The 26,930-nt window shown below is 54.8% G+C and overlaps 2 protein-coding genes across 4 annotated transcripts in view; one reads left to right on the forward strand and one right to left on the reverse strand.

The window, feature by feature from the left end:
- The window catches only part of TMEM143 (transmembrane protein 143), a 35,352-nt gene that overhangs the window by 7,163 nt on the left and 1,259 nt on the right, over positions 1-26,930 (reverse strand). The window contains exons 1-4 of one of the 3 annotated variants that reach the window (XM_076072388.1): positions 20,577-21,185; positions 16,072-16,400; positions 14,539-14,637; positions 10,018-10,314 (exon numbers count right to left, since the gene is read on the reverse strand). In XM_076072388.1, coding sequence (XP_075928503.1) covers positions 10,018-10,314; positions 14,539-14,637; positions 16,072-16,368 — 693 coding nt within the window. In that variant the 5' untranslated portion in view covers positions 16,369-16,400; positions 20,577-21,185. Of the gene's footprint in view, positions 1-10,017; positions 10,315-14,538; positions 14,638-16,071; positions 16,401-20,576; positions 21,186-26,930 lie in introns of those variants that run through there. The other 2 variants (XM_032966945.2, XM_076072389.1) reach the window with 2 other exon arrangements.
- Positions 486-12,511, forward strand: LOC116949543 (tetraspanin-17-like). The gene is made up of 3 exons (XM_076072390.1): positions 486-1,343; positions 6,201-6,985; positions 8,376-12,511. Exons 1-3 carry the CDS (start codon positions 1,257-1,259, stop codon positions 8,695-8,697), a joined length of 1,194 nt encoding a protein of 397 aa, XP_075928505.1. The 5' UTR covers positions 486-1,256; the 3' UTR covers positions 8,698-12,511.

A 26,930-nucleotide genomic window follows, 5' to 3' on the forward strand; every position in this document is an offset into this window, starting at 1 on the left:
ATAGAGCTTTTTTTCGGGTTACAGCGCGTAAATATAAACGTGTCGTTATACCTGCCACCACCCGACACAGACAATTAGTAAGGTTTGTCACGTAAACAAAACGTGCCATTCAGTTACCAGTTCAGCACACTGGTGTTTGAGAGTAAACCGACAACATTTGCAATTGGAGTACGACGTTTCGCCAGCAATTAGAACCAGCCACATCAGGCGACAACCAGAATTGTGGAGAAATCCTCCTGTTTCGGTGTTACGCTCCAACACACACCGGTGTGCTGAACTAAATGGCATGTTTACGTGACAAACCTTACTAATTGGCTGTGTCGGGTGGTGGCGGGTGTGACGACACATTTATATTTACGAGATCGAACCCAAACAAAAAAACGTCTGATGGAAAATAAAATCTGGCAACCCGAGTTGTCAGTGACGGCAGTATCCCAACTGGTCGATCCGCGGAGGGGAGAGGGGGGGGCGGAGTGGGCCAGAGGAATTTTCACACACACATGACCAGAGGCTATGTCCTCTCCGTAACTAATCCGTAGCACATGACTCTCACATGGACGGGCAGGCACGCCGTGACACACAGAGTGAGGAGGGGACAGTGGGCGGCGGGGGGGGGGTTAGTAGAGGAGGCTTGGGGAAGGAGTTGGCATCAGTGAGTGAAATCTGGACCACTACGGTTTGCCTGTGTGTGGCCGTTTGGGGAGCGGTGTTGTAAGCGGTTTCGCTACTACGCGACAGGCGCCGGAGACCCGAGTTCAACTCCTGGCCGTGGTAAACACCGGTGGCGCAGTCGTACAGTAACTGAACCCGTCCTTCACCCCCCCCCCGAAGGTGAGTACACTCGGCCTCGAACGAGTCCCCGGTGTGGCGTGTAAAGCATCAGCACTGCGGAGAGGAAGGCGGCCGGGTGTCGTGCTGGCCACAGCACCCTAGTGTGTGCGTCTCCCCGTCCCGGCATAGGTGCTCGCAAACAGGACTTTGCGACCAACAGTCTATCGGGGCTACATCGGACGGCGGGGATACTGGTTCGGGCAGATTTTGGAGGTCGCGTTATCTTCTGTGCAGCAGCTACGCGCTCCGACGGAGGGTAGAAAGCAAGCGGCATCGCTGGCGATGGGATCTTGATCTCGGAGATGGTGCGAGGCTGGTTGCAGGAGCTAGGAGGACCTCTTCTCAAGGCGGTTCCGACGCCAGAGCCTCAACTCTGAGACCCAGCCCCGAGCCACTGCCGGCATCGTCCGTTGGGGACGGGAGGGATGAGGCTGCCATGGAGAAGTTTCTTCCTGCCTCCCTCCTCCTTGGACACGGAGGAGCGCCAACCGCTGCTGTCGCCAACCGCTCAGGTGCGCTTTAGGTGTGGTGGGAACACAACAGACTGGGTCACTCGTTCTGTCTAAACTAAAACTATAAAATGATGGGGTTTTTCCCCTTTTTTCTGGCAACAAAACTGAAACCTTTTTACGAGGAATCATGCGTGCATTAATCACAATACTTGTGGTCAAAATGGAAACAAAAAATACACTGATAACATATGGATTGTCCTTGAAACTGATTGTTCCATACCAGAGACGGCTTTTGGCGTCCTCTGGTCTCGCACCAATTGAGACGAGGCTCAAAAGAAAGCCGTCTCTGGTGTGGACCAATCAGTTTCAAAGACAATGCATATATTATCAGTGTTTTTTGTTTGCATTCTGACCACAAGTATTGTGGTTAATGCAGACATGATTCCTTGTAAAAAGGTTTCAGTTTTGTTGCCAGAAAAAGAGGGGAAAACCCTATTATTATATTTTGGTACTGGCAAAGAAGGTCTAATGATACAACTATGAACAATTATTTATTTTACCAGGTAAGGCCCACTGGCCTATATAGCTGCTTTTCATAAGCGACCTGGCTACCACAAATGATAGCCCAACGGAGTGGCTTATGTGTACATTTATAGCAGCCAAATACTCTAAACCTATGTTGATTCTCAATGTGGAGGTAAAAACCGAAGGACCTGGAGAAAAATCCACGCAACCACGGGGGGAACACGCAAACTCCAAATATATAGACGCCAGGGTCGTGATCGAACCCACGCCCTCCTGTATACCTGGCGAGGTAGTTAACATCTCCTAGCCACTGGGGGCTCCACGGTGGCGAGATCAGCAGGGAGCATGGCCGTGAGGACACATGGGCCACAACCGTCATAATGTGTGTTTGTTTTTGTCTCTATGAAGGCATTTACGATATTAATATCATCGTATTGCGGGAGGGCTCCTGGTGCCCGTGAAGAACTGCGGGGAGCAGGGGACAACTTCACGGATCCTGCCTGCCAATTTCAGAATCAGAACCTTTATCAGAATCACTATTTAGATGGGAGGAGGAATCCGATGAGCTATGAAGCTCTTTTTCTCCAGATGTCCAGTACGGGCGAGTCAGGTGATACATAGTGTGAGCAACAGCACCAGGGGGATAAGGAGGGCCACTTTTTGGCAACGCTTCTATCGATTCGGCCAGTTTTCATTTGGGTGAGTCCCTCCTCGCAACCACAATTTCAAGGTGAAGTTGCGTTCATATCGGACGATTTTTACAAAAGTTATCATGTGCCGCCCACCCCGTTATAGATATACAGACGGACAGGTGAATGAATGGGGACAGCTGTGTAAAAAGAAAACCCATTAATTGTATTTGTACAATTTCGTTATAGAATCCGTGAGAAAGAATTAAAATATATTTTACTGGGGTATGCCGACTTACAAACATATATTTGGCACCCCATGCTTGGCCGAATAACATTTTAATGTTCTAAAAACCTGGACAACAATCGATTAAGTAACAAAGAAGGAGAATAATGCATTCGCATGGCTTCCTTAATGCTTTCCAACGTGCCTTTGTGCTTGGATGCATCTCATTAGCGATTGGAATGTTACGTATTAAGCCGCCTCGGCCGCTATATACCACGAATGCCAAGGAAACGTCTTTTTGGCGCTGGTTATTCTGCACGTATTTTTTGGGCAACCCTTTGATCAACGTGGCCGATTTACCATCGCCTATGTCCCTGATCGCAACTCAACCTTACGCCAACGTTTCCTCCGCATCGGATCACGCCTGCAAGAGTTATCGCGCCGTGCCACCACCCCGCAACCCATTACAGGCGGACAGAGCCAACGCATTCACGCTCACCAACCTTAGTTAGTTGGTAAGCGACACAAAACCTAAATCACTGGCAATTAGCTGGGAGAAGAAGCGGCCGATTGTCCGACCCAACAGACGCACGTCGGGACTCCACGGACAATCGCCACTACGCACTCGGCCAACAAACTACTCGGGCGCGAGTTGGGCTCCAGGTCCGGCTCACGAGCAGTCGGGGAGAGGGAGAAGTGGCGTGCAGTGGGTGTGTTGGCGGTGAACATGAGATGTGAGTGTAGCGGGTGTTGGGCGGGGGGGGGTGGTAGTGACCGCAGCCTTCTGTCTTCGTCATCCTCTCACCCGCCACCCCCCTACCGGCACCCTCGCGACCTACGGAGCTGCTGGCCGGTCGCTCCTCCCCTCCCTGCCCAGACTGACAAAGGGCCAGAGCCCCTTTGCGTTGCTCAGACCACTCGCACCCGCAGCCTTAAGAATGCATTGTGGTTCACGGGACAAGGGGACAGGGGGGAGAGGGCGCAGGGGGGGGGGGGGAGAGACAGACGCGGGCATCCGAGTTGTGTGCCGTGACAGCCAGCGACGGTGCCGGTGGTCATGACGGCCCGCCGATTCCTACGGTGGTCATTACCCCGACTGCCCATTGCCATATCCACACGTCGCCATATCGCAGAGTGAAAGTCGCGGCGATTTCCTGCTCGAGTGAGACTCGAGACCGTGCCCCGAAACCTCCGTTGCGGCCACGTGGCAGCCAATGGTGGAAATCCCCCATCGGCCGCCACAAGCACCTGCCAAGACAAAGATCCCCCGTACAGCCTCAACAGACTGTTAGCGGGTAGCACCTGTGAAGGCCGGCACGGCACACGAGGGGGTGGGTGGCCAGCACCACGCGCGGCCGCCTTTGCCTCCCCAGTGGCGATGTTTACACATCGCACCAGGTACTCATTTGAGGCTGAGTCAACCTAGGGGATGCCCAGGACCAATTCAGAAAAATCGTCACCGGTGTTGGCCGTGAGCGGGAATCGAACTCTGGTCGCCGGGTTCAGAGTGCGAACCGCTCCCCACAACATCACCTCCCACCACCAAAACCACCACCACCACCACCCATAACCAGCCACCAGCAGCAACAGTGGGAGCGCGTCTCTTGAGAGTGCCTCTGTTGGATTAATTTGACTGGGCGTGTTGCCACTGCCAGTCCTTTGCCACTGGGAGTGTCTCCGTCTGTGGTAATGAACGCCAACACCCCCCCCCAACCCCTCCACGCCGCTTCTCTCCTTTGTGCTTTGCTCCCCGCTGCCCGAGTCTGCCTCAATGAGTCGCTGGGGGCATCGCCCACGGAATGCTAAGTGACCCCCCCCCACCCCTACCACCACCACCACCACCAGACTCAATGGCTCGCATATTAAGGAGGTAACTTTATGAAAGTGCACCCAACCGGGATCGCTTTTGCAAAGTGCACCCAAGTGTTAAACATTCGCAGTGCTGGGACGTCATGGTTCACATTCGCAGTGATAACCAGGGCGCTTCATTTCTCACCGAGGGTTTTCCGGGAGTAGGTGGCGCGAGACGAAGCTAGCCACAGCCACTTGCGAGACGTGTACTGGACGTGGTGTGCCGGGTGCGGACATAGTTTGACTTCCCCAACAACCACTCGTCCACCACCACCACCACCACTATCACCATTATCACGACCACAACCACCACCATGATTCACTGTCCTATCACAATCATCACCACTACCACCACAGCCCATCAACACAATCACCACCAACATCCCTCCTATCAGCATTACCGCCACTACCACCACCACCACTACCACGAGCACTTCAAACACCCCCATCACCACCATTTCCTTGTCCCCTCCCACCACCACTGTCTCCACCACCCCCACCACCACTGTCACCACCACACCCACCACCACCACCCCCACTGTCACCACCACCACCCCCACTGTTACCACCACCACACCCCACCACCACTGTCACCACCACCACCCCCACCACCACACCCCACCACCACTGTCACCACCACCACCTCTTTCAGTCACTGCCTCCTCCTCCCCCATCACCACCCCCACCGCCACCCTTTCACTCCCGAGCTCCGTGAAAGAGTATCTTTTATTCTTCTGTTGCAACTGCTGCTTCTGCTGTAACTATTGCTGCTGCTGTCGCTGCCTCTGCTGCGGTTGCTTCTGCTGCCGCTGCTGCGGGAGTGTTCGTGAGGACATCAGCGGCGCTTCGACCAGTCTCCTCGCGTGTCCGCTCCGTCGCTTTGTGGCCACGGTACCGCTTGAACGAGGGGACACTTTCCATCTCAATGGACTCTCGCCGGGCCTGAATAAAGAGCACAGTTTCTACCCTGCTGTTGCTGCTGCCTCTGCTCCTGCTTCAGCCTCTGTAGTTCCTGCTGTTGCTGCTGCAACTGATTTTGATCCAGCTGCTGCTTCCGTAACTGCTGACGCTTCCATAACCGCTGATGCTGCTTCTTTAACTGCTGCTTCTCCTGCTGCCGTTTCTATAACTGCGGTTGCTTTTTCTACCGCTGCAGGTTCTATAACTGCTTCTGCCACTGCGTTCTCTGCTCCTTCGATACAACTGCTTCTGTTGCTTCAACAACTGTTGCTTCAACAACTGCCCGTGTAGCCTCTGACGCTTCGACAGTTACCACTGCTATCTCTGGAAGTGCTTCCGCTGCTTCAATACAACCGCCTCTGTAAACGTTGCTGCTGCTTCTCTGCTCTTCCAACTGATTCTGCTTCCCGCTGCTCTTGCTGCTGCTGCTGCCCATCCGCTTCTAGAGCCTCAGCCGCCGCGTCTGCCACCGCTTGCTTGCGCCGGTGGTCAGCATGCGCCTCGCCGCGCCCCGCACGGAGCCGCCGGCGATCGTCGCATCCCCGACCGGTGCCGCCGTAGCTCGAAGCTAGCGATCCCCGTTCCCCACCTCTCCTCCCTCCTCCTCCTGGGGGTCCCAGCGGCAGCCGGGCCCGTCCCGGTGCCCCCCACCCAGCGCCGGGCGCCCCCCACGATGAGCAGATGCCGGTCGAGAGGTCGCCTCGCATTGTGCTGCCGGGTCTGCAGGTCTCCGCTCCGCCACGCGAGGCCAAGGGGCGGCCCGAGGGGTCCGCGGAGGATGTCACGGAGGTCGGAGAGGTCGAAGAGGACAGGCCGGCTGGGGAGGTCGCCCCCGCGAGCCTCGCGGCGCGGTGGGTCACGGCCAGGGTCCGGCTCCGCGCTTGGCTCGCACTCGGGCGCTCCAAAGCTCAGGAGCACCGGCACCATCGGCGGCATCAGCAGCAGCAGGGCCGCAGCCAACGTCGACACTCTCTACCGCAGCACCGGTATCACCGGCATCACCAGCGGCACCACCGGCGCGGCGGTCCTCGCGTCAACCTCTGCGCCAAGTACTCGCTCTTCTGCTCGCAGTTCCTCGTGGCGGCGCTCAGCTGCCTGACGCTCGCCGTGTCGCTATGGGGACTCGCGGACAAGGAGCGATTCTCCTCCTCCTCGGGAGGCGCCGACGGTGGCGCCGCGCTCCTCCCCGCCGACCCGCTGCTCATCCCGCTCCTCGCCGGCGCCGGCTCGGCCGCGCTGGCGGCCCTGGGCTGCGCGGGGTCGCTCCGGGAGAGGCCCCCGCTGCTCCGGGCCTTCGCGGCCGGGCTCGGGGCGCTGGTGTGCGCCGAGGCCGTGGGGGCGCTGGCGGCGTACGGGGCGAGGGAGTGGGTCGGCGAGGCGTTGGCGCGAGGGGTGGCAAGGGGGGTGGAGCGCTACCGGGACGACCCGGACGTGAGGTTCATCGTGGACGAGCTGCAGCGCGGCCTGCGGTGCTGCGGCGCCGCATCGTACCGCGACTGGGAGAGGAATGTGTGAGTGGTGGGCAGTCAGGGTCGGGTTTTGCAAAATAGCCAGCCTGCTCGGATGCCCCTCTGGAACGCTCTTCCTTCAAACATTAGGAAGCCACTGGAACTATGCACTTTTTCATATAGATTGAAAACTCACCTATTTACAACTGCTTTTTGTGTTTAGTTTTTTGTCCATCCCCCCCCCCCCCCGTACCTCCGATTAGCCATGGCTGGCTACGTACGATGTGAAAGAAATTCAACATGCACATATTATACGCACTGCTCTTACTCGCCGCTTTGTTCAACCGCTCTGATCCCGGATCCGTCTTCAATGACTGCCCCCCCCCCCCTCCCCGCCGGTTGCGCATATGCTGCAGTGTTTCTTTCCCATTCGTGGAAAATTCTGTGTGTCCCGCCCCCACTGACATTTCCCCAAACAAAAGGAAAAACTTTTCTTTTGTTTGGTAAATTCGCTGGAAGAAGCAAGTTGGTACGTGCCTTGGCGAGACTCGGCGCGGCTCTCTCCCATATAAATAAACTCGACGTCGTTAGTGACTTGCTCTTGTTGTTTCAGTCACGTGACGGCACGTACACCGTCCAGCCGCGACATGGAGCGTCGGGATCGGGTTCATGTGCAGCAGTGAGATGGACGGGCGCAGCACCGCACCGTGCCATGGGGAGGCCTTTATCCAGCAGTGGATAGGCAATAGTAACATTGCGTTAAAAAAAAAAAAATTTGGTTCCTGGGTAGTAAGTGTTATTTACTAATTGCTTATGTCTCCAAAGTACAGTAAATGGCTATTATTCCCCACAAACTTTGCTTTTGTGACCAGGACAGTGATATTTTGAAATGTACATATTGTCAATGAGAAAATGTGGTGTGCATTTGTGTCGTTCCTTCACGTAAAGTCCTGGTCACAAAAGCAAAGTTTGTGGGGAATAATAGCCATTTTATATACTTTTTAGGCATAAGCAATTAAAAAAACAACACTTACTCCCCAAGAACAAAAATTGTGTTACATAGTGTAATCATGATCATCATCACACGTACACGTATTTATTGCACCATTCGCATACCGCAAGGTTATGCTTCACAGACAGGTAGAGTCTGCAGTAGAGGGTGATGTTGCTCTGCGTTTTTTTTTTACCCAATTGGCCATGGATCCAGGGTGACTTTCAAACTCGGCAGATTTGGTTCGGCGCACACGACCCGCGCATCTACGCACGATGGCAAAAAATTATTAACCGGGGCAGCCACTGGGCTCGAACCGCAAACCTTTTGCAACGAGCTGTAAACGGGCTTCCCGCTCGGCCGTGTCACCGCCCACGATGCCAACGATGATGATTTTCTTTCTCCGCCACCGCCGCACCTCTACCCCCACCCCCCCCCCCACCACCACCACCACCACCACAGCTACTTCAACTGCAGCTCGCCGGGCGTGCAGGCGTGCGGCGTGCCGGCCTCCTGCTGCCTGCCGCAGATCGACGGCGAGGCCGCCCTACCGGACCCGGTGGTCAACTCGCAGTGCGGCTACGGGGCGCTGCGCGTGAGCGAGGCGGAGGCGCTGGCGCGCGTGCACGCCGCGGGCTGCGCGGCGCGCTTCTCCGCGTGGTTCCACACCAACGCCGGCGGGCTGGGCGCCGCGGCCATCGCGCTGCTGTCGGCGCAGGTGGCGGCGCTGGGGCTCGCGACCAAGATGCTGAGCGACATCGAGATGGTGAAGGCGCGCTGGTGAGGGCTCAAAGTACGCGGGCGGCGCGCGAGTCAACGTTGACCGTCACCGTGTCACCGTCATCGTCACCGTCATCTCCATTGCATCGAGATGATGAAGGCGTGGTGGTGAGGCCTTCAGTGGCTACTCAACCATCGACGCCTTCGAGGCCACTGTGCTACGCACAAACAGGTCGCCATTAAGAAGGCTACGGAGGTGTGGTGCGTGGTGAGCAGAGTCGTTGAAATCCACTGCTGTGCCGTACTTCCACGCTTCCGCCTTTTATGCTCCTCGTCCTTTACCAACAGCCGCATCGGCCACCGTGGTGAAGCGTGATAAGATAATACGTAAGCCCCATGACCCGCATAGCTGTGCGCGGAAGAGGCCCTCATCCGGCAGTGGATTGACGAAGGAGGCTGTACGTGTAGACGCCGGAGCGTTGCCCCATTCGCAGAGCAGTTATGACCACGCGTCGCACATGTATGTACAGTACAACCTTGGATTGCGAGTAACTTGGTCTGCGAGTGTTTTGCAAGACGAGCAAATTTTTTAAATAAATATTAACTTGATAAACGAGCGAGGGTCTTGCAATACGAGTAGTGTACGTATACGCTTTGTCTGCCGAGCGTCACGTGATCACAACTGATATACGAGTGCTTTGATATACGAGTGCTTTGGATTACAATCACGTTTCCGGAACGAATTATGCTCGCAATACAAGGTTTTCCTGCAGTTACAGAGCTACTCACAGCCTCTCCTCGCTTAATAAAACACCTCCGTAACAAAACGGGTAAGAAAGGTCACACGCACACGCAGGCAATCTTAGAAGATTTCCAACACCTCTTTGCACACGGGTAGTTGGTGAGCGACAACAATGGTAGGTTGTAAGCCACACGGGGAGATGACGTCGCATGTTATGATGCCATGTAGCGATCGTACCACCGTGTAGGATTTAACGGTTGTGCTCCACGTGGATCGAAACGTCGGACACCGAAGCCGAGCGACGCGCGGTACAACCTGGCAACGCACCGCGGAGGCTACGCAGCAGCACCACCCGCGAAAATCCACTCAGTCATGTTAACTGTCGCTAATCTTCACGCAGCACCGTCGCTCACGGGGGATGGAAGATCGCACACCGGAGAACTAACCCTTAAATCAATTTGCATCATCTTTATGAGAGTTACCGTGCCCCACTCATCGCAGACAGACGGACGGACGGACGGACTGACTGAGTGACGTGGCAGAGCTAATGGCACCCACGCTTTTCAACCTTACGTCGGAAAGCTTTACGGAAAAAAAACACATCATACGGACCACACCCGGGGATGGAACCCACCCACCCACCTGCGGCCCGTCGAGCGGGTGGTGGCGCGTCAAGGCGTGGGCGACCGCTTCGTCCGAGAGCCGGGAGAAGTTTGCGGCGTCGGCCAGCTCCGCCAGACGGCGCAGGAAGACCGAGAGGCGGCCCTCGGGCTCTGTGAGGGCCGCCCTGGTCAGGGCCAGCGAGGCCTCCTCCTCGGCCTCCCAGTCCAGGTCCCACTCCTCGGCCTCCTCGTCCTCCCAGCCGCGCCCTCGGTCGAGGGAGGGCCTCCCCGGGTGGGTCAGGGTGTCGCGGTCTGGGTTCAGAGGCTCGTACAGCATCTGTGAGCCGGCACCGGGGCGGGGAGGCTCAAGATCACCCGATGGGCGGGGGGGGGGTCGCCGCGGTACCGCACAAGGATATTTTGAGAAAAAACGAGGGAGCCGCCGGTGGAGTTGTTGGCGCACAGGCGCAAAATGACAAACGCTCGAGGGGGCGACCCGGCCGACGAGCATCTTGATTGTCCGGCAATGGTTCCCGTATTTCGCACGCAATTTAGATCAAGAGCATTTCGTGCAGTTTCCCCAAAAGTGTTTGGAACCACCGCTCAGTTTTGTCTCCTTTGGCATCTCCATTCTGCCCTCTATATCCTCATTTACGCTTGCTCACTTAAAAATCACCGAAGGTTGAAAGTGTGGATGTAATCTTACGCCAAGATAGCTGTTGCTAAGTTTTTTTTTGTTGTTGTCTGTAACCGATGAATGCTGCGTTGTTGTCTGACGGATGAGTCGCCCTTGAAAAAAAGAGCGCCCTAGCTCGGCAGGCTCTTTATTCGGGGTGCGAAATAAACTTCTGAAGCCGATGGAACTCGCGTGCGGTTTCCAACCGGTTTGGGGCTGCGTTTCGAGGGTTTGCCACGCACCACTACTGCGGGGGGCATCTTCAGGAGTTTAGAATTTGGGAGAAGGAAGCCCAACCCAGGCACGTGGATAATAACTCGGATTTGAAAACCAGAGCGGTGAAAAACTCAACACGTTCATCGGTCACACTGCCCCGAGGAGGACTAAATATACAATAGGAGACGTTTCACGAATGGTCCATCCTTCTGTTATGAAGTTGGGCCGTTGCCCCGGAATGTCAACTCTGGTAAATAAACAGTAAGGTCTCAGAGTACGCGGGCTCAAGAGCACGTGGACCCGCTCATACGCGACCGACCCCGATTCATTCTCACACCTTGTGACTCGTACTTTCGCCGCACGCACTGGGGCAGAAAGCGAGGAGTCAAATCACCCTCCCCACCATCCACGCGCACGTGGATTTGACGGGGTGTAAACCGTATCGCCCGCGCCAGAAACGAGTAAAAAAAAAAACCTATCGTGTTCTAATCTATTGTTAACAAAATATAGTGTTAATAATCGTCTAGTGTTCGACCTGACCTGGATGCTACCGATGATTAGTGAATCATTTGCCGTACAGTACTGTCCTTTATTAAATAAGATGTACATTGAAAAAAATTGTATATTCACTCTTACATTTTATATACTACACTCGTGCAGTAACATAACAGTGTAAAGTAGTATATAGTAATATGAGTATAAAGTAGTGCATAGTAGTATACAGTTTTGTGTATAAAGTGTATGCACTCGTACAGGCGAATCACAGCTTACGAGAATTTGCGCTTACGCGGCGGTACACGGAACCTAACCCCCCCCCCCCCCCCCCCGCGTACTCTGAGACATGAGTGTAGATAATGTCCCTCCCTCTTCAGGGCAGTGTCGTTTACTACGAATGTACGACGATCATACCGTCTTGTTTTTTTTTTGCAATAGGTCGTTATACATCGTTGCTTCATCGTGTTTTCCTCAGATCGTTTATTTCATCACAAAATACCCTGGGAAGTAACAAACGCTATAAATAAAATTATACTTCCGGGGTGGAAATGGACGGGATGGGTCCCCACTTCACTCCTTGCGAGCCGTGGGTCGACGCTAACCACGCCACCATGCTGACATCTGCAGGCTCGGCCCCGCTTAGCTTACGAGATCTGATGTTGATTATTATTATTATCATGATGTTGATTATTATTATTATCATCTACTTGTGTTCAGCACAATGATCCCGCGAGGGCCTTGAGGAGCCCTCCCTCGCGTCTTTAGCGCAGACTTGAAGGAGGTTTACAGGGCATCACGGCCCAGTCGAAGCGACCTCCTCCTGCTGCTGCTGCTGCTGCTCAAATGAGCAGTGAGACATTGGTGCTCATCTCCCGTTTACAGCCCTGAGACAAGAGGCGGAAATTCCACATTACTGTGGCGGGGTCTATCCATAGGACGACAACCACCGTCGACTGCCCTAGAAAATTCGCACTAAATTGATCGACCCCAGAGGGTTGGTAACCCTCAACCAGGATTTTGACTCAAAACATTACAATTAACCACCGGACCGGTTATAGGGTGTGGTGCTTGTGTTTGTTTGCGTGATCAACTGCAATTCCTGGGCCCCGCCTGTTTGCATGCTTTATTAAAGCGAAGAGCATCATTACGTTGGTGTCACGTGCAATGCTTTGGCACACACACACAACACGAATGTATATACAAACACTGTGGATGATTATGAACGCACTGTATTTTAATAATATCTTGTTTCGGCCCGGCACACCACATCCAGTATACCCCTCGCTATGGCTGTGGCTATTACTAATCACGTGCCACCCACTCCAGTCTACCAATGGCCTGGATAAGATTCTGCGAGGGTTTAAGCCCCGAGCTTGCTCAAGGGGTGGAGTGGCGGCGGCGGAGTGGTTCGCATCCTGCATTCTGAACCTGGTGACCTAAGTTCAATTCCGACCCACGGCTAACATCAGTGGCGAGTGATATCTGAACTGGTCCTGGTCATACCCCCCTCCCCAGCTCCTCTGCCAGAACCACAAAGACAAAGATCCCCCGTGTAGCCTTAACAGACTGTAGGGGCAAGTGCTGTTAGCGAGCAACCTATAAAGGCCGGCACGGCACACGAGGGAGTGGGTGGCCAACACCACGTCCGGCCGCCTTTGTCTCCCTAGTGGCAATGTTCACACATCGCACCAGGTACTCATGTGAGGCTGAGTCGACCTAGGGGAGGCCCAGGACCGGTTCAGATAATCGTCACTGGTGCTGACCGTGAGCGGGAATCGAACCTGGGTCGCCAGGTTCGTAGCGCAGCGTAGCGCTAACCGCGAAGCTACCACCCCCCCCCCCCCCTACTCACCACCACCCCCCCGGCTCCCCCTGACATTTATAGAAACCCACACCGACCATCGTGGTGAAGTATGGTCAATCAACCTCGCACGACCAACACTGTACCGAGAGGTCATCATCCACAGGGCCGTTACTTTTTCATTTATGTGGAATACGTGCCTTTAGCAGAATCCATCTCAGCGTGCTTTACATGTCACATATTCCCCACACTCCCGTGTACAAGAATGCCAGAATCTCAATCGCGGAGGCCATGACCTCTCAATTAAAATTTTCGTCAGCGGAAGGATGAGTATGCTATTGTTCACCTGGTTTCACCCTAGTTAGCACTCACCGCTGCCATTACTGCCGAAATACTGTGCTGCCATGTGGCGGCGGGGCCTGAATAGCGCTCTGAACCGCCCCTACTGGACATCTGTGAAAAAGAGCTTCATAGCTCCTCGGATTCCTCCAGCATAAATAAATATTATATTTCTGTTGGCAGACCCCTCCACGCAGCGCAAATAGCTGTCTAATTAGAATTTTTTTCAGAATAGACGACGCCGTTACAGACGCCCTGAATCAAAATGACGCACTCTAGCGCAGTGCCGACGACTCGCTCTAGATGACAGCGCTGGGCTCTCGTCAGCAGGGCACACTAACTAGCGCAGGAGTGCTCAAACTCTGCTCCACCCTGTCCGATCTTGAGCTGCCAAGTTTACTTTGTTTAAGCAGGTGAGACCAGGAAGATCGTTCTCTTACTTTTAACTTCAGCGATGAAACCACGTTGCAGGGTCGCCCCTTACTGCCAGAATATGACCCATTTGCAGGCCGGTGATGCGTACTCCCTTGTTCCACGTAGGCATGGCTGCCACTGGGGCCCCCCAATGCTAGACTGCCACATGGCAATATAATTGAGATGGGATGTGATGTAAGGCGCTTTGAGATGCTAAGTCATTTAAGCACATGTCCTAGAAATGCAAATCCTTATCCTTAATTCCTTTAAGTTGTCAAGCAGCACGTTATTTAATTTATTTACCCATTCGCCTCTTTCCTAACATCCTTCCTCCAAGAACTTCCGTCATTAAGCTTTCACTTCTGAAAATGTATCCAGCGCACATCTGTGGCCTTTTTTAGATCATCATACACAGCATCATCGCATACAGCGTCGCCAGCATCATCGCACACTGCATCATCACAAGCTGCATCATTACGCACAGCAACATCAACAGAAATTCCTTCAGCAAGCTTTCACCTCTGACCATGAGCCCAATCCACGTGTTTAGCCATTCTCCATTGTGCGCTTAAGCGGCAGGGTTGGTCGCGGAGCAGCTGGGCTGGGCTGGGTGCTGGTACCTGGATCTCCTCCAGTGTGGTGTGATAGTACGGCAGCAGCGCCGAGTCCAGGGACTCGGAGAACTTCCAGAAGTCTTCTCGCTCGCCTTCGGGCAGATCCTGCGCCGGAGAGGATGGCAAAATGCGACGCGGGGCCCACGGGGACAATCAGAGCACAGGATAGCCTGGACCAAACCCTCGATCTAGCTAGTCCTGAGGGCCGAATGAGACTTTAAAACACCAATGGCGGGCAACCAGCCACTTCTGTCACTGCAAGATGTGACCGAGTGTGTTTACTCCAGTTTATCCAGGCAAAAATAATTTCCCTCTAGTACCCAATCAGTGCAGCCGAGATGCTTGCAATGATGCATAACATTTGGAAGTGGTAGGCGTCATGCAACAGTGGGCCGCATGAAATAAAGTCAAGGGGCAGTATCTCATACAGGATCACGGCCACGTGAGGCCTACCAATTCTAAACGGCCCACAAGCGACATTTATCCGCCACTGCAGGCGTCTTAGCCGAGAGAGAATGAGTGCAAATGCCCTCCTTTCACCCCTCTCCCAGGCCTCTGCCACCCCGTCAGGAAGATACTCCCCACCTCTGCTGTAGGTATGACCAATGGCGGAGCCAGGATTTTCAGGTGGGGGGGGGGGGGGCAACCCCTCCAGCAATGAAAAATGACAGAGGAGTTGTTCGTAAGTAAGGAGTTGTTAGTAAGTAAGGAGTTGTTAGTAAGCAAGGAGTTATTAGTAAGCAAGGACTTGTCCCTTGCCTTTTTATTCGGCGCGTGTGCGGCGATGGCGCAGCCATCGATCGAGGGTCGAATTCGAACCGCGTTGTGTGATCGGCATCGCGCTCGCTGAAGGTGTTTGCCTTCAGGGAAGTCGTGGACTGTATACGCAATTGCGCACAATTCTGTGAGTCTCTTATAACTGCTTTGCCGTTACTTATTGCCAATTATGGGACTCAGACTATTGCAGACTATTGTCCTATCATCTCATAGAGTCCCTGGCACGTAATAATATGCTACACAGTGGCAGTAGGGGTCGCAAAATGCTGGGGGGGCACGTGCCACCCCATCCCCCCCCCCCACTGGCTCCGCCAATGGGTCCGACCATGTCCGTCCAGTGATCGCTGAGTTGCATTGGCTTCCGATTGCGGAACGAATACATTATAAGGTCGCACTGATTACACACAAAGTGCTTGGCTCAAATGAACCACATTACTTTGCTGATCTCGTCAAGGAGCAAAAATCATCACGCGATTTGTGGTCATTCTTGCAGTGGATTTTGGCTAGCCATTGAACAAAGACGGCCACCTCATTGCGCACTTTCAGATACGCTTCTGCGGCCGTCTGGAACGGTCTACCTTCCGATATTCGGAAGCCACTGGAGCTTTGCACTTTTAAATCAACTACATTGAAAAATAATTTCCTTAAAATTGTTTTTGTGTGTGTTTACTTTGTTGCCCTTCCCCCCGCACCTCCGATTAGCACAGTTGGCTACGTACGGTGCGGAAGAAGTTCAACATACATACAGACGTAGGCCCACACCTTCGCGAGCATCGACGTGAGCTTGGCCCTCGTCACGGGAACGTATCGCTCCGTGTAGGTGCTGTGCGCGCCATCTCCCACCGCCTCCCTCCTCCTCCGCGTCCTCTTCGCCTCCTCCACCTTTTTGACCAGACTGGCGACGTCACCCACGACCTCCGAGGTCTCTCTTGCCCCGGTAGAGGCCTCGCTAAAGCTACGCGACCTGACCCCGGCGAAGGTCACGGCCGCCAACCTCTTGGCCACGACTCTGGACGCGACCTCTCGCATGCGCAGCAAGGAGAGGCAGGCGCAGGGCATGACGATGGGGTGTAGAGGTCGGCGCTCCGAATCTGCGGGGAAACGGGGATGGCAGAGGCAGGGTATTAGGTAGACTTGTATCGATGTGTCAAATCATTGATCGTTCTCAATGTCTGGGTGCGTAACGATTGACGTCTTTCCCCCAGGCGATTCGACGAACCGTCACGATTTAGAATAGCGGGTTCATTCAATAATTGAGTCTTTCATCGTCTGATTTTAGTTTTTTTTTACCTTTCATTTGAACAGTTTCGTTTGCTCCATTGGCCTAAACGTAACGCCAGAATATCTACTTCATATGTGCACAAATGGTACATATCCAATTGTGGATTCAATGCATGTATCACCAAAGTAAACATCCATATTAATCCATTAGTTTACTCGTGATGATTTAACCGTTGAAGTGATGGAATGTTGTATTTCTAGCGCTGATATGCCGATACATGGACAATTCACATATACCTGCTGGGGATGCTTGTCACCTGCTTGTTTTAATGTAGCTGTCTAAATCCAGATCACTAAGGTTCTAGACTGTCGTAATGATCAATATCCTTTACAGCCGTTTGCCGACGTTTCACGTGGCCTTTTTATCTCTCCGCACTTGGTGGCACACGTGACTGCACACTCCACTATGCGGCCAGCTGCTGTTGTCAAACCAACATAAATATGAACAAGAAGCACTGGGCCTTTGCACTTTACGCAAACAAACAGAAAAAAAAATCCACGTGTTTTTAAACTTGTGTTTTTTTGGGCCTATGATATTTTTGTCCGATAAGATGGGTTTTGTCGCATCCTTGAGAGGGTTTAATATTCTCAAGTGCCTGAATTTGGCCACGGCAATTTAAACATATTTCATTTACGGCTTTTGCGTGCAGTTATTCGTGACCCGGCTGAGACATTCAATTAAAATATTTTTGCGCGTGCTCACAATTTATGATCCTTCAGTCGGTGTTGGCCGCTGATGGGTTTATTTATCTCATCCCTGTTGCTGCTCCGTGCCCCCTGTAATGATTCCCATTCCACTGTAATGTCCACTGACGCCCACTTTATTGAGGGCTATAATTGGCACGTAAAATCAAGGTTGGTTGATTGAAACACACCTGAGAAGCCAGCTTAACCGCTGGTGTCTGAAACCTGGGATGAAACCCAGGTGGTACACGAAAGTGTTGGCTCAGCGCTCCGACCTCTAGGCGTTCTTGGCCTCCCTTGCTGGAGTGGTAAAGGTTTTTGTTGGAGTGATACTGTATCAACGCTTTGTAAAGAATGTTTGCCTCGAGCTCAACAAATGTGCAGATTTGTGAACAAGTTTACGAGCCAATGTGACAAGTTCAGAAACACTTGACACACCGGTTGAAGGTCGCATCAGCACAACATCATCACCACCTCCGTGGTGACAATTCAACGTTGATTTTTTTTTCATTCTTCAGGAGGTGCAAACCCCCACCATAGCAACGTGGAATTTATACGACTGTACAATGGTTGACTGAGTGGGGTGACTGAGTTTTGGTGATTTGTGATACGGGCGGCTGTAGGGACAGGGGGCGGAGAGAGATGCAAGCAGCTGCCACTGCCATCCATTAATTTGACCTCAGTGGAGACAAGCCAGCAATGAAAACAACAAGGGAGGTGACATCAGGGGAGGTGACATCAGGGGAGGTGACATCAGGGGAGGTGACATCAGGGGAGGTGACATCAGGGGAGGTGACATCAAGAGAGGTGACACCAAGAGAGGTGACATCAGGGGAGGTGACATCAGGGGAGGTGACATCAGGGGAGGTGACACCAAGAGAGGTGACATTAGGGGAGGTGACATCAGGGGAGGTGACACCAAGAGAGGTGACATCAGAGAGGTGACATCAGGGGAGGTGACACCAAGAGAGGTGACACCAGGGGAGGTGACATCAGGGGAGGTGACATCAGGGAGGTGACATCAGGGGAGGTGACATCAAGGGAGGTGACACCAGGGGAGGTGACATCAGGGGAGGTGACATCAGGGGAGGTGACATCAGGGAGGTGACATCAGGGGACGTGACATCAGGGGAGGTGACACCAGAAGAGTGACACCAAGGGAGGTGACACCAGGGGAAGTGACATCAGGGGAGGTGACATCAAGGAGGTGACACCAAGAGAGGTGACACCAGGGGAGGTGACATCAGGAGAGGTGACATCAAGAGAGGTGACACCAAGAGAGGTGACACCAAGAGAGGTGACATCAAGGAGGTGACATCAAGAGAGGTGACACCAGGGGAGGTGACATCAGGGAGGTGACATCAGGGAGGTGACCTCAAGGGAGGTGACACCAAGAGACGTGACATCAGGGACGTGACACCAAGAGAGGTGACACCAAGAGAGGTGACATCAAGGAGGTGACATCAGGGAGGTGACATCAGGGGAGGTGACATCAGGGGAGGTGACATCAGGGGAGTGACACCAGGGGAGGTGACACCAAGAGAGGTGACATCAAGGGAGGTGACATCAGGGGAGGTGACACCAAGAGAGGTGACATTAGGGAGGTGACACCAGGGGAGGTGACATCAGGGGAGGTGACATCAGGGGAGGTGACATCAGGGGAGGTGACACCAAGAGAGGTGACATCAGGGAGGTGACACCAGGGGAGGTGACATCAGGGGAGTGACATCAGGGGAGGTGACATCAGGGGAGGTGACATCAGGGGAGTGACACCAGGGGAGGTGACATCAAGAGAGGTGACACCAAGAGAGGTGACACCAGGGGAGGTGACACCAAGAGAGGTGACACCAAGGGAGGTGACATCAGGGAGGTGACATCAGGGAGGTGACACCAGGGGAGGTGACATCAGGGGAGTGACACCAGGGGAGGTGACATCAAGGGAGGTGACATCAGGGGAGGTGACACCAGGGGAGTGACATTAGGGGAGGTGACACCAGGGGAGGTGACACCAGGGGAGGTGACACCAGGGGAGGTGACATCAGGGGAGGTGACACCAGGGGAGTGACATTAGGGGAGATGACACCAGGGGAGGTGACACCAGGGGAGGTGACATCAGGGGAGGTGACACCAGGGGAGGTGACACCAGGGGAGGTGACATCAGGGGAGGTGATACCAAGAGAGGTGACATCAAGAGAGGTGACATCAGGGAGGTGACACCAAGAGAGGTGACATTAGGGGAGGTGACACCAAGGGGTAACAGGAAGGCGAATCGGTAGCGCGCAAGACAGCTGGAACGAGATACAGCAGAATACAAGCAACAGCCAGGGAGACAGCAGTAGCGACAGCAGGAATACATGGCAAGGTACCGTAAAATCATCAGAACCAGGCACAGACAACAGCAGCAGTAGCAACGACATCAAATGTACATTGAAGCCTTGTGCACAATGACTGCAACAGCAAAGACAAGATCACAGCAGCAACACGCATAGCTTGACAATAGCTACAGTACTGTATACACTACAGCGTATACAGCGCGCCACGTGCAGTACTGTACGTACACATACACATGGCACATGTTGTGTGTGTGCATACATACACAGCTGTGTGTGTGTGTGTATATATACACACAGCATGGATACATACACACAGTACACACATCACACACCCAGCTTTGAGAGTTCACACAGCACATGCTGTGTATGTACACTGTGCGTGCTGTTTATAGTATGCATGTCGTGTGTGTGTGCATACATACACACATCTGTGTGTACATACATACACACACAGCATGGATACATACACACAGTACACACATCACAGACCCAGCTTTGAGAGTTCACACAGAACAATGCAGTACTCAATACATCCAGCATATGCACAGTGTGTATAGCACACACACACACAATGTTACACTGTGTAGTGTGTGCGTACACACACACAGCATGCGTACATACATACACACAGCATGCGTACATACATACAGTCCACACATCATCCATATACAGCAAACACAGAGTACGCAGCGAACACCCCACAGCATAAACACACAGCACGCGACAGTACACACACAGCACGTACAGTTCACACACACACGACGCGTACAGTTCACACACGCAGCAAGTACAGTACACACACGCAGCACGTACAGTACACACACGGCGCGTACAGTTCACACACGCAGCACGTACAGTACACACACGCAGCACGTACAGTACACGCGCGCAGCACGTACAGTGCACACACACGCAGCACGTACAGTACACACGCAGCGCGTACAGTACACACACACGCGGCATACGCACCACAAGTATTTCCCTCCTCGTCTAAACCTCCTCAGCCTTCTCCTCCACACGCTCGGGGCAAAGCAGCTCGGAGATAGCACGGACGTTCCTGCTGTTGCTGCTGTTTGCTGTTGTTATTGTTGTAGCTATTGTTGTTATTGTTGCTGCTACTGCTGTTGCTGCCGCTACTGCTGGGAGTGCCGTAGTCAGCAGCAGGCAGGCTCGGTTATACTGGATCCATTAAAAATAGATCGGTCTAGCTCCTCCAATCACTCACACTCCACACAGGGGGGTCACTGTGTCTCACTCAGTCACTCTCACTCCACACAGGGGGGTCACTGTGTCTCACTCAGTCACTCTCACTCCACACAGCGGGGGGGTCACTGTGTCTCACTCAGTCACTCTCACTCCACACAGGGGGGGTCACTGTGTCTCACTCAGTCACTCTCACTCCACACAGGGGGGGGGGGGTCACTGTGTCTCACTCAGTCACTCTCACTCCACACAGGGGGGGTCACTGTGTCTCACTCAGTCACTCTCACTCCACACAGGGGGGGGGGGTCACTGTGTCTCACTCAGTCACTCTCACTCCACACAGCGGGGGGGTCACTGTGTCTCACTCAGTCACTCTCACACCACACAGGGGGGGGGGGGTCACTGTGTCTCACTCAGTCACTCTCACACCACACAGGGGGGGGTCACTGTGTCTCACTCAGTCACTCTCACTCCACAGGGGGGGGGTCACTGTGTCTCACTCAGTCACTCTCACACCACACAGGGGGGGGTCACTGTGTCTCACTCAGTCACTCTCACTCCACAGGGGGGGGGTCACTGTGTCTCACTCAGTCACTCACTCCACACAGGGGGGGGGGGGTCACTGTGTCTCACTCAGTCACTCACACAGGGGGGGTCACTGTGTCTCACTCAGTCACTCACACTCCACACAGGGGGGGGGGGGGTCACTGTGTCTCACTCAGTCACTCTCACTCCACACAGGGGGGGTCACTGTGTCTCACTCAGTCACTCTCACTCCACACAGGGGGGGGTCACTGTGTCTCACTCAGTCACTCTCACTCCACACAGGGGGGGTCACTGTGTCTCACTCAGTCACTCTCACTCCACACAGGGGGGGTCACTGTGTCTCACTCAGTCACTCACACTCCACACAGGGGGGTCACTGTGTCTCACTCAGTCACTCTCACTCCACACAGGGGGGGGTCACTGTGTCTCACTCAGTCACTCTGACTCCACACAGGGGGGGGTCACTGTGTCTCACTCAGTCACTCTGACTCCACACAGGGGGGGTCACTCTGTCTCACTCAGTCACTCACACTCCACACAGGGGGGTCACTGTGTCTCGCTCAGTCACTCTCACTCCATACAGGGGGGGGGGGGGTCACTGTGTCTCACTCAGTCACTCTCACTCCACACGGGGGGGGGGGGTCACTGTGTCTCACTCAGTCACTCAGTCACTCCACACAGGGGGGGTCACTGTGTCTCACTCAGTCACTCTCACTCCACACAGGGGGGGTCACTGTGTCTCACTCAGTCACTCACACAGGGGGGGTCACTGTGTCTCACTCAGTCACTCTCACTCCACACAGGGGGGGGGTCACTGTGTCTCACTCAGTCACTCTCACTCCACACAGGGGGGGTCACTGTGTCTCACTCAGTCACTCACACAGGGGGGGTCACTGTGTCTCACTCAGTCACTCACACTCCACACAGGGGGGGGGGTCACTGTGTCTCACTCAGTCACTCTCACTCCACACAGGGGGGGTCACTGTGTCTCACTCAGTCACTCTCACTCCATACAGGGGGGGGGTCACTGTGTCTCACTCAGTCACTCTCACTCCACACAAGGGGGAGGGGGGTCACTGTGTCTCACTCAGTCACTCTCACTCCACACAGGGGGGGGGGGGGTCACTGTGTCTCACTCAGTCACTCTCACTCCACACAAGGGGGGTCACTGTGTCTCACTCAGTCACTCTCACTCCACACAGGGGGGGTCACTGTGTCTCACTCAGTCACTCTCACTCCACGCAGGGGGGGGGGTCACTGTGTCTCACTCAGTCACTCTCACTCCACAGTGGGGGGGTCACTGTGTCTCACTCAGTCACTCTCACACCACACGGGGGGGGGGTCACTGTGTCTCACTCAGTCACTCACACAGGGGGGGGGGTCACTGTGTCTCAGTCACTCTCACTCCACACAGGGGGGGGGTCACTGTGTCTCACTCAGTCACTCTCACTCCACACAGGGGGGGTCACTGTGTCTCACTCAGTCACTCTCACTCCACACAGGGGGGGTCACTGTGTCTCACTCAGTCACTCTCACTCCACACGGGGGGAGGGGTCACTGTGTCTCACTCAGTCACTCTCACTCCACACAGGGGGGGTCACTGTGTCTCACTCAGTCACTCTCACTCCACACAGGGGCGGGGGTCACTGTGTCTCACTCAGTCACTCACACTCCACACGGGGGGGGGGCACTGTGTCTCACTCAGTCACTCACACTCACACAGGGGGGGTCACTGTGTCTCACTCAGTCACTCTCACTCCACACAGGGGGGGTCACTGTGTCTCACTCAGTCACTCTCACTCCACACAGGGGGGGTCACTGTGTCTCACTCAGTCACTCTCACTCCATACAGGGGGGGGGTCACTGTGTCTCACTCAGTCACTCTCACACCACACGGGGGGGGGGGTCACTGTGTCTCACTCAGTCACTCACACAGGGGGGGGGGTCACTGTGTCTCAGTCACTCTCACTCCACACAGGGGGGGGGTCACTGTGTCTCACTCAGTCACTCTCACTCCACACAGGGGGGGTCACTGTGTCTCACTCAGTCACTCTCACTCCACACAGGGGGGGTCACTGTGTCTCACTCAGTCACTCTCACTCCACACGGGGGGAGGGGTCACTGTGTCTCACTCAGTCACTCTCACTCCACACAGGGGGGGTCACTGTGTCTCACTCAGTCACTCTCACTCCACACAGGGGCGGGGGTCACTGTGTCTCACTCAGTCACTCACACTCCACACGGGGGGGGGGGCACTGTGTCTCACTCAGTCACTCACACTCACACAGGGGGGGTCACTGTGTCTCACTCAGTCACTCTCACTCCACACAGGGGGGGTCACTGTGTCTCACTCAGTCACTCACACAGGGGGGGTCACTGTGTCTCACTCAGTCACTCTCACTCCACACAGGGGGGGGGTCACTGTGTCTCACTCAGTCACTCTCACTCCACACAGGGGGGGTCACTGTGTCTCACTCAGTCACTCACACAGGGGGGGTCACTGTGTCTCACTCAGTCACTCACACTCCACACAGGGGGGGGGGTCACTGTGTCTCACTCAGTCACTCTCACTCCACACAGGGGGGGTCACTGTGTCTCACTCAGTCACTCTCACTCCACACAGGGGGGGGGGGGTCACTGTGTCTCACTCAGTCACTCTCACTCCACAGGGGGGGGGGGTCACTGTGTCTCACTCAGTCACTCTCACACCACACGGGGGGGGGGTCACTGTGTCTCACTCAGTCACTCACACAGGGGGGGGGGGTCACTGTGTCTCACTCAGTCACTCTCACTCCACACAGGGGGGGGGGGTCACTGTGTCTCACTCAGTCACTCTCACTCCACACAGGGGGGGTCACTGTGTCTCACTCAGTCACTCTCACTCCACACAGGGGGGGTCACTGTGTCTCACTCAGTCACTCTCACTCCACACGGGGGGAGGGGTCACTGTGTCTCACTCAGTCACTCTCACTCCACACAGGGGGGGTCACTGTGTCTCACTCAGTCACTCTCACTCCACACAGGGGCGGGGGTCACTGTGTCTCACTCAGTCACTCACACTCCACACGGGGGGGGGCACTGTGTCTCACTCAGTCACTCACACTCACACAGGGGGGGTCACTGTGTCTCACTCAGTCACTCTCACTCCACACAGGGGGGGTCACTGTGTCTCACTCAGTCACTCTCACTCCACACGGGGGGGTCACTGTTTCTCACTCAGTCACTCACACAGGGGGGGTCACTGTGTCTCACTCAGTCACTCACACAGGGGGGGTCACTGTGTCTCACTCAGTCACTCTCACTCCACGCAGGGGGGGTCACTGTGTCTCACTCAGTCACTCTCACTCCACACAGGGGGGGTCACTGTGTCTCACTCAGTCACTCACACTCCACACAGGGGGGTCACTGTGTCTCACTCAGTCACTCTCACTCCACACAGGGGGGGTCACTGTGACTCACTCAGTCACTCTCACTCCACACAGGGGGGGTCACTGTGTCTCACTCAGTCACTCTCACTCCACACAGGGGGGGTCACTGTGTCTCACTCAGTCACTCTCACTCCATACAGGGGGGGTCACTGTGTTTCACTCAGTCACTCTCACTCCACACAGGGGGGGGGTCACTGTGTCTCACTCAGTCACTCTCACTCCACACAGGGTGGGTCACTGTGTCTCAGTCACTCTCACTCCACACGGGGGGGGGGTCACTGTGTCTCACTCAGTCACTCACACTCCACACAGGGGGGGTCACTGTGTCTCACTCAGTCACTCACACAGGGGGGGTCACTGTGTCTCACTCAGTCACTCTCACTCCACACAGGGGGGGTCACTGTGTCTCACTCAGTCACTCTCACTCCACACAGGGGGGGGGTCACTGTGTCTCACTCAGTCACTCTCACTCCACACAAGGGGGAGGGGGGTCACTGTGTCTCACTCAGTCACTCTCACTCCACACAGGGGGGGGGGTCACTGTGTATCACTCAGTCACTCTCACTCCACACAAGGGGGGTCACTGTGTCTCACTCAGTCACTCTCACTCAACACAGGGGGGGTCACTGTGTCTCACTCAGTCACTCTCACTCCACACAGGGGGGGGGGGGGTCACTGTGTCTCACTCAGTCACTCTCACTCCACAGGGGGGGGGTCACTGTCTCACTCAGTCACTCTCACACCACACGGGGGGGGGTCACTGTGTCTCACTCAGTCACTCACACAGGGGGGGGGGTCACTGTGTCTCACTCAGTCACTCTCACTCCACACAGGGGGGGGGGTCACTGTGTCTCACTCAGTCACTCTCACTCCACACAGGGGGGGTCACTGTGTCTCACTCAGTCACTCTCACTCCACACAGGGGGGGTCACTGTGTCTCACTCAGTCACTCTCACTCCACACGGGGCGGGGGTCACTGTGTCTCACTCAGTCACTCTCACTCCACACAGGGGGGGTCACTGTGTCTCACTCAGTCACTCTCACTCCACACGGGGCGGGGGTCACTGTGTCTCACTCAGTCACTCTCACTCCACACAGGGGGGGTCACTGTGTCTCACTCAGTCACTCTCACTCCACACGGGGCGGGGGTCACTGTGTCTCACTCAGTCACTCTCACTCCACACAGGGGGGTCACTGTGTCTCACTCAGTCACTCTCACTCCACACGGGGGGGGTCACTGTGTCTCACTCAGTCACTCTCACTCCACACGGGGGGGTCACTGTTTCTCACTCAGTCACTCACACAGGGGGGGTCACTGTGTCTCACTCAGTCACTCACACAGGGGGGGTCACTGTGTCTCACTCAGTCACTCTCACTCCACGCAGGGGGGGTCACTGTGTCTCACTCAGTCACTCTCACTCCACACAGGGGGGATCACTGTGTCTCACTCAGTCACTCACACTCCACACAGGGGGGTCACTGTGTCTCACTCAGTCACTCTCACTCCACACAGGGGGGGTCACTGTGACTCACTCAGTCACTCTCACTCCACACAGGGGGGGTCACTGTGTCTCACTCAGTCACTCTCACTCCACACAGGGGGGGTCACTGTGTCTCACTCAGTCACTCTCACTCCATACAGGGGGGGTCACTGTGTTTCACTCAGTCACTCTCACTCCACACAGGGGGGGGTCACTGTGTCTCACTCAGTCACTCTCACTCCACACAGGGTGGGTCACTGTGTCTCAGTCACTCTCACTCCACACGGGGGGGGGGTCACTGTGTCTCACTCAGTCACTCACACTCCACACAGGGGGGGTCACTGTGTCTCAGTCAGTCACTCACACAGGGGGGGTCACTGTGTCTCACTCAGTCACTCTCACTCCACACAGGGGGGGTCACTGTGTCTCACTCAGTCACTCTCACTCCACACAGGGGGGGGGTCACTGTGTCTCACTCAGTCACTCTCACTCCACACAGGGGGGTCATTGTGTCTCACTCAGTCACTCTCACCCCACACAGGGGGGGTCACTGTGTCTCACTCAGTCACTCACACTCCACACAGGGGTAGGGGTCACTGTGTCTCACTCAGTCACTCTCACTCCACACAGGGGGGGTCACTGTGTCTCACTCAGTCACTCTCACT

Source organism: Petromyzon marinus, chromosome 37, assembly GCF_048934315.1.
Source record: "Petromyzon marinus isolate PM22_M1 ecotype Great Lakes invasive population chromosome 37, UKy_Petmar_22M1.pri1.0, whole genome shotgun sequence".
In the NCBI taxonomy this organism is placed as follows: domain Eukaryota; kingdom Metazoa; phylum Chordata; class Hyperoartia; order Petromyzontiformes; family Petromyzontidae; genus Petromyzon; species Petromyzon marinus.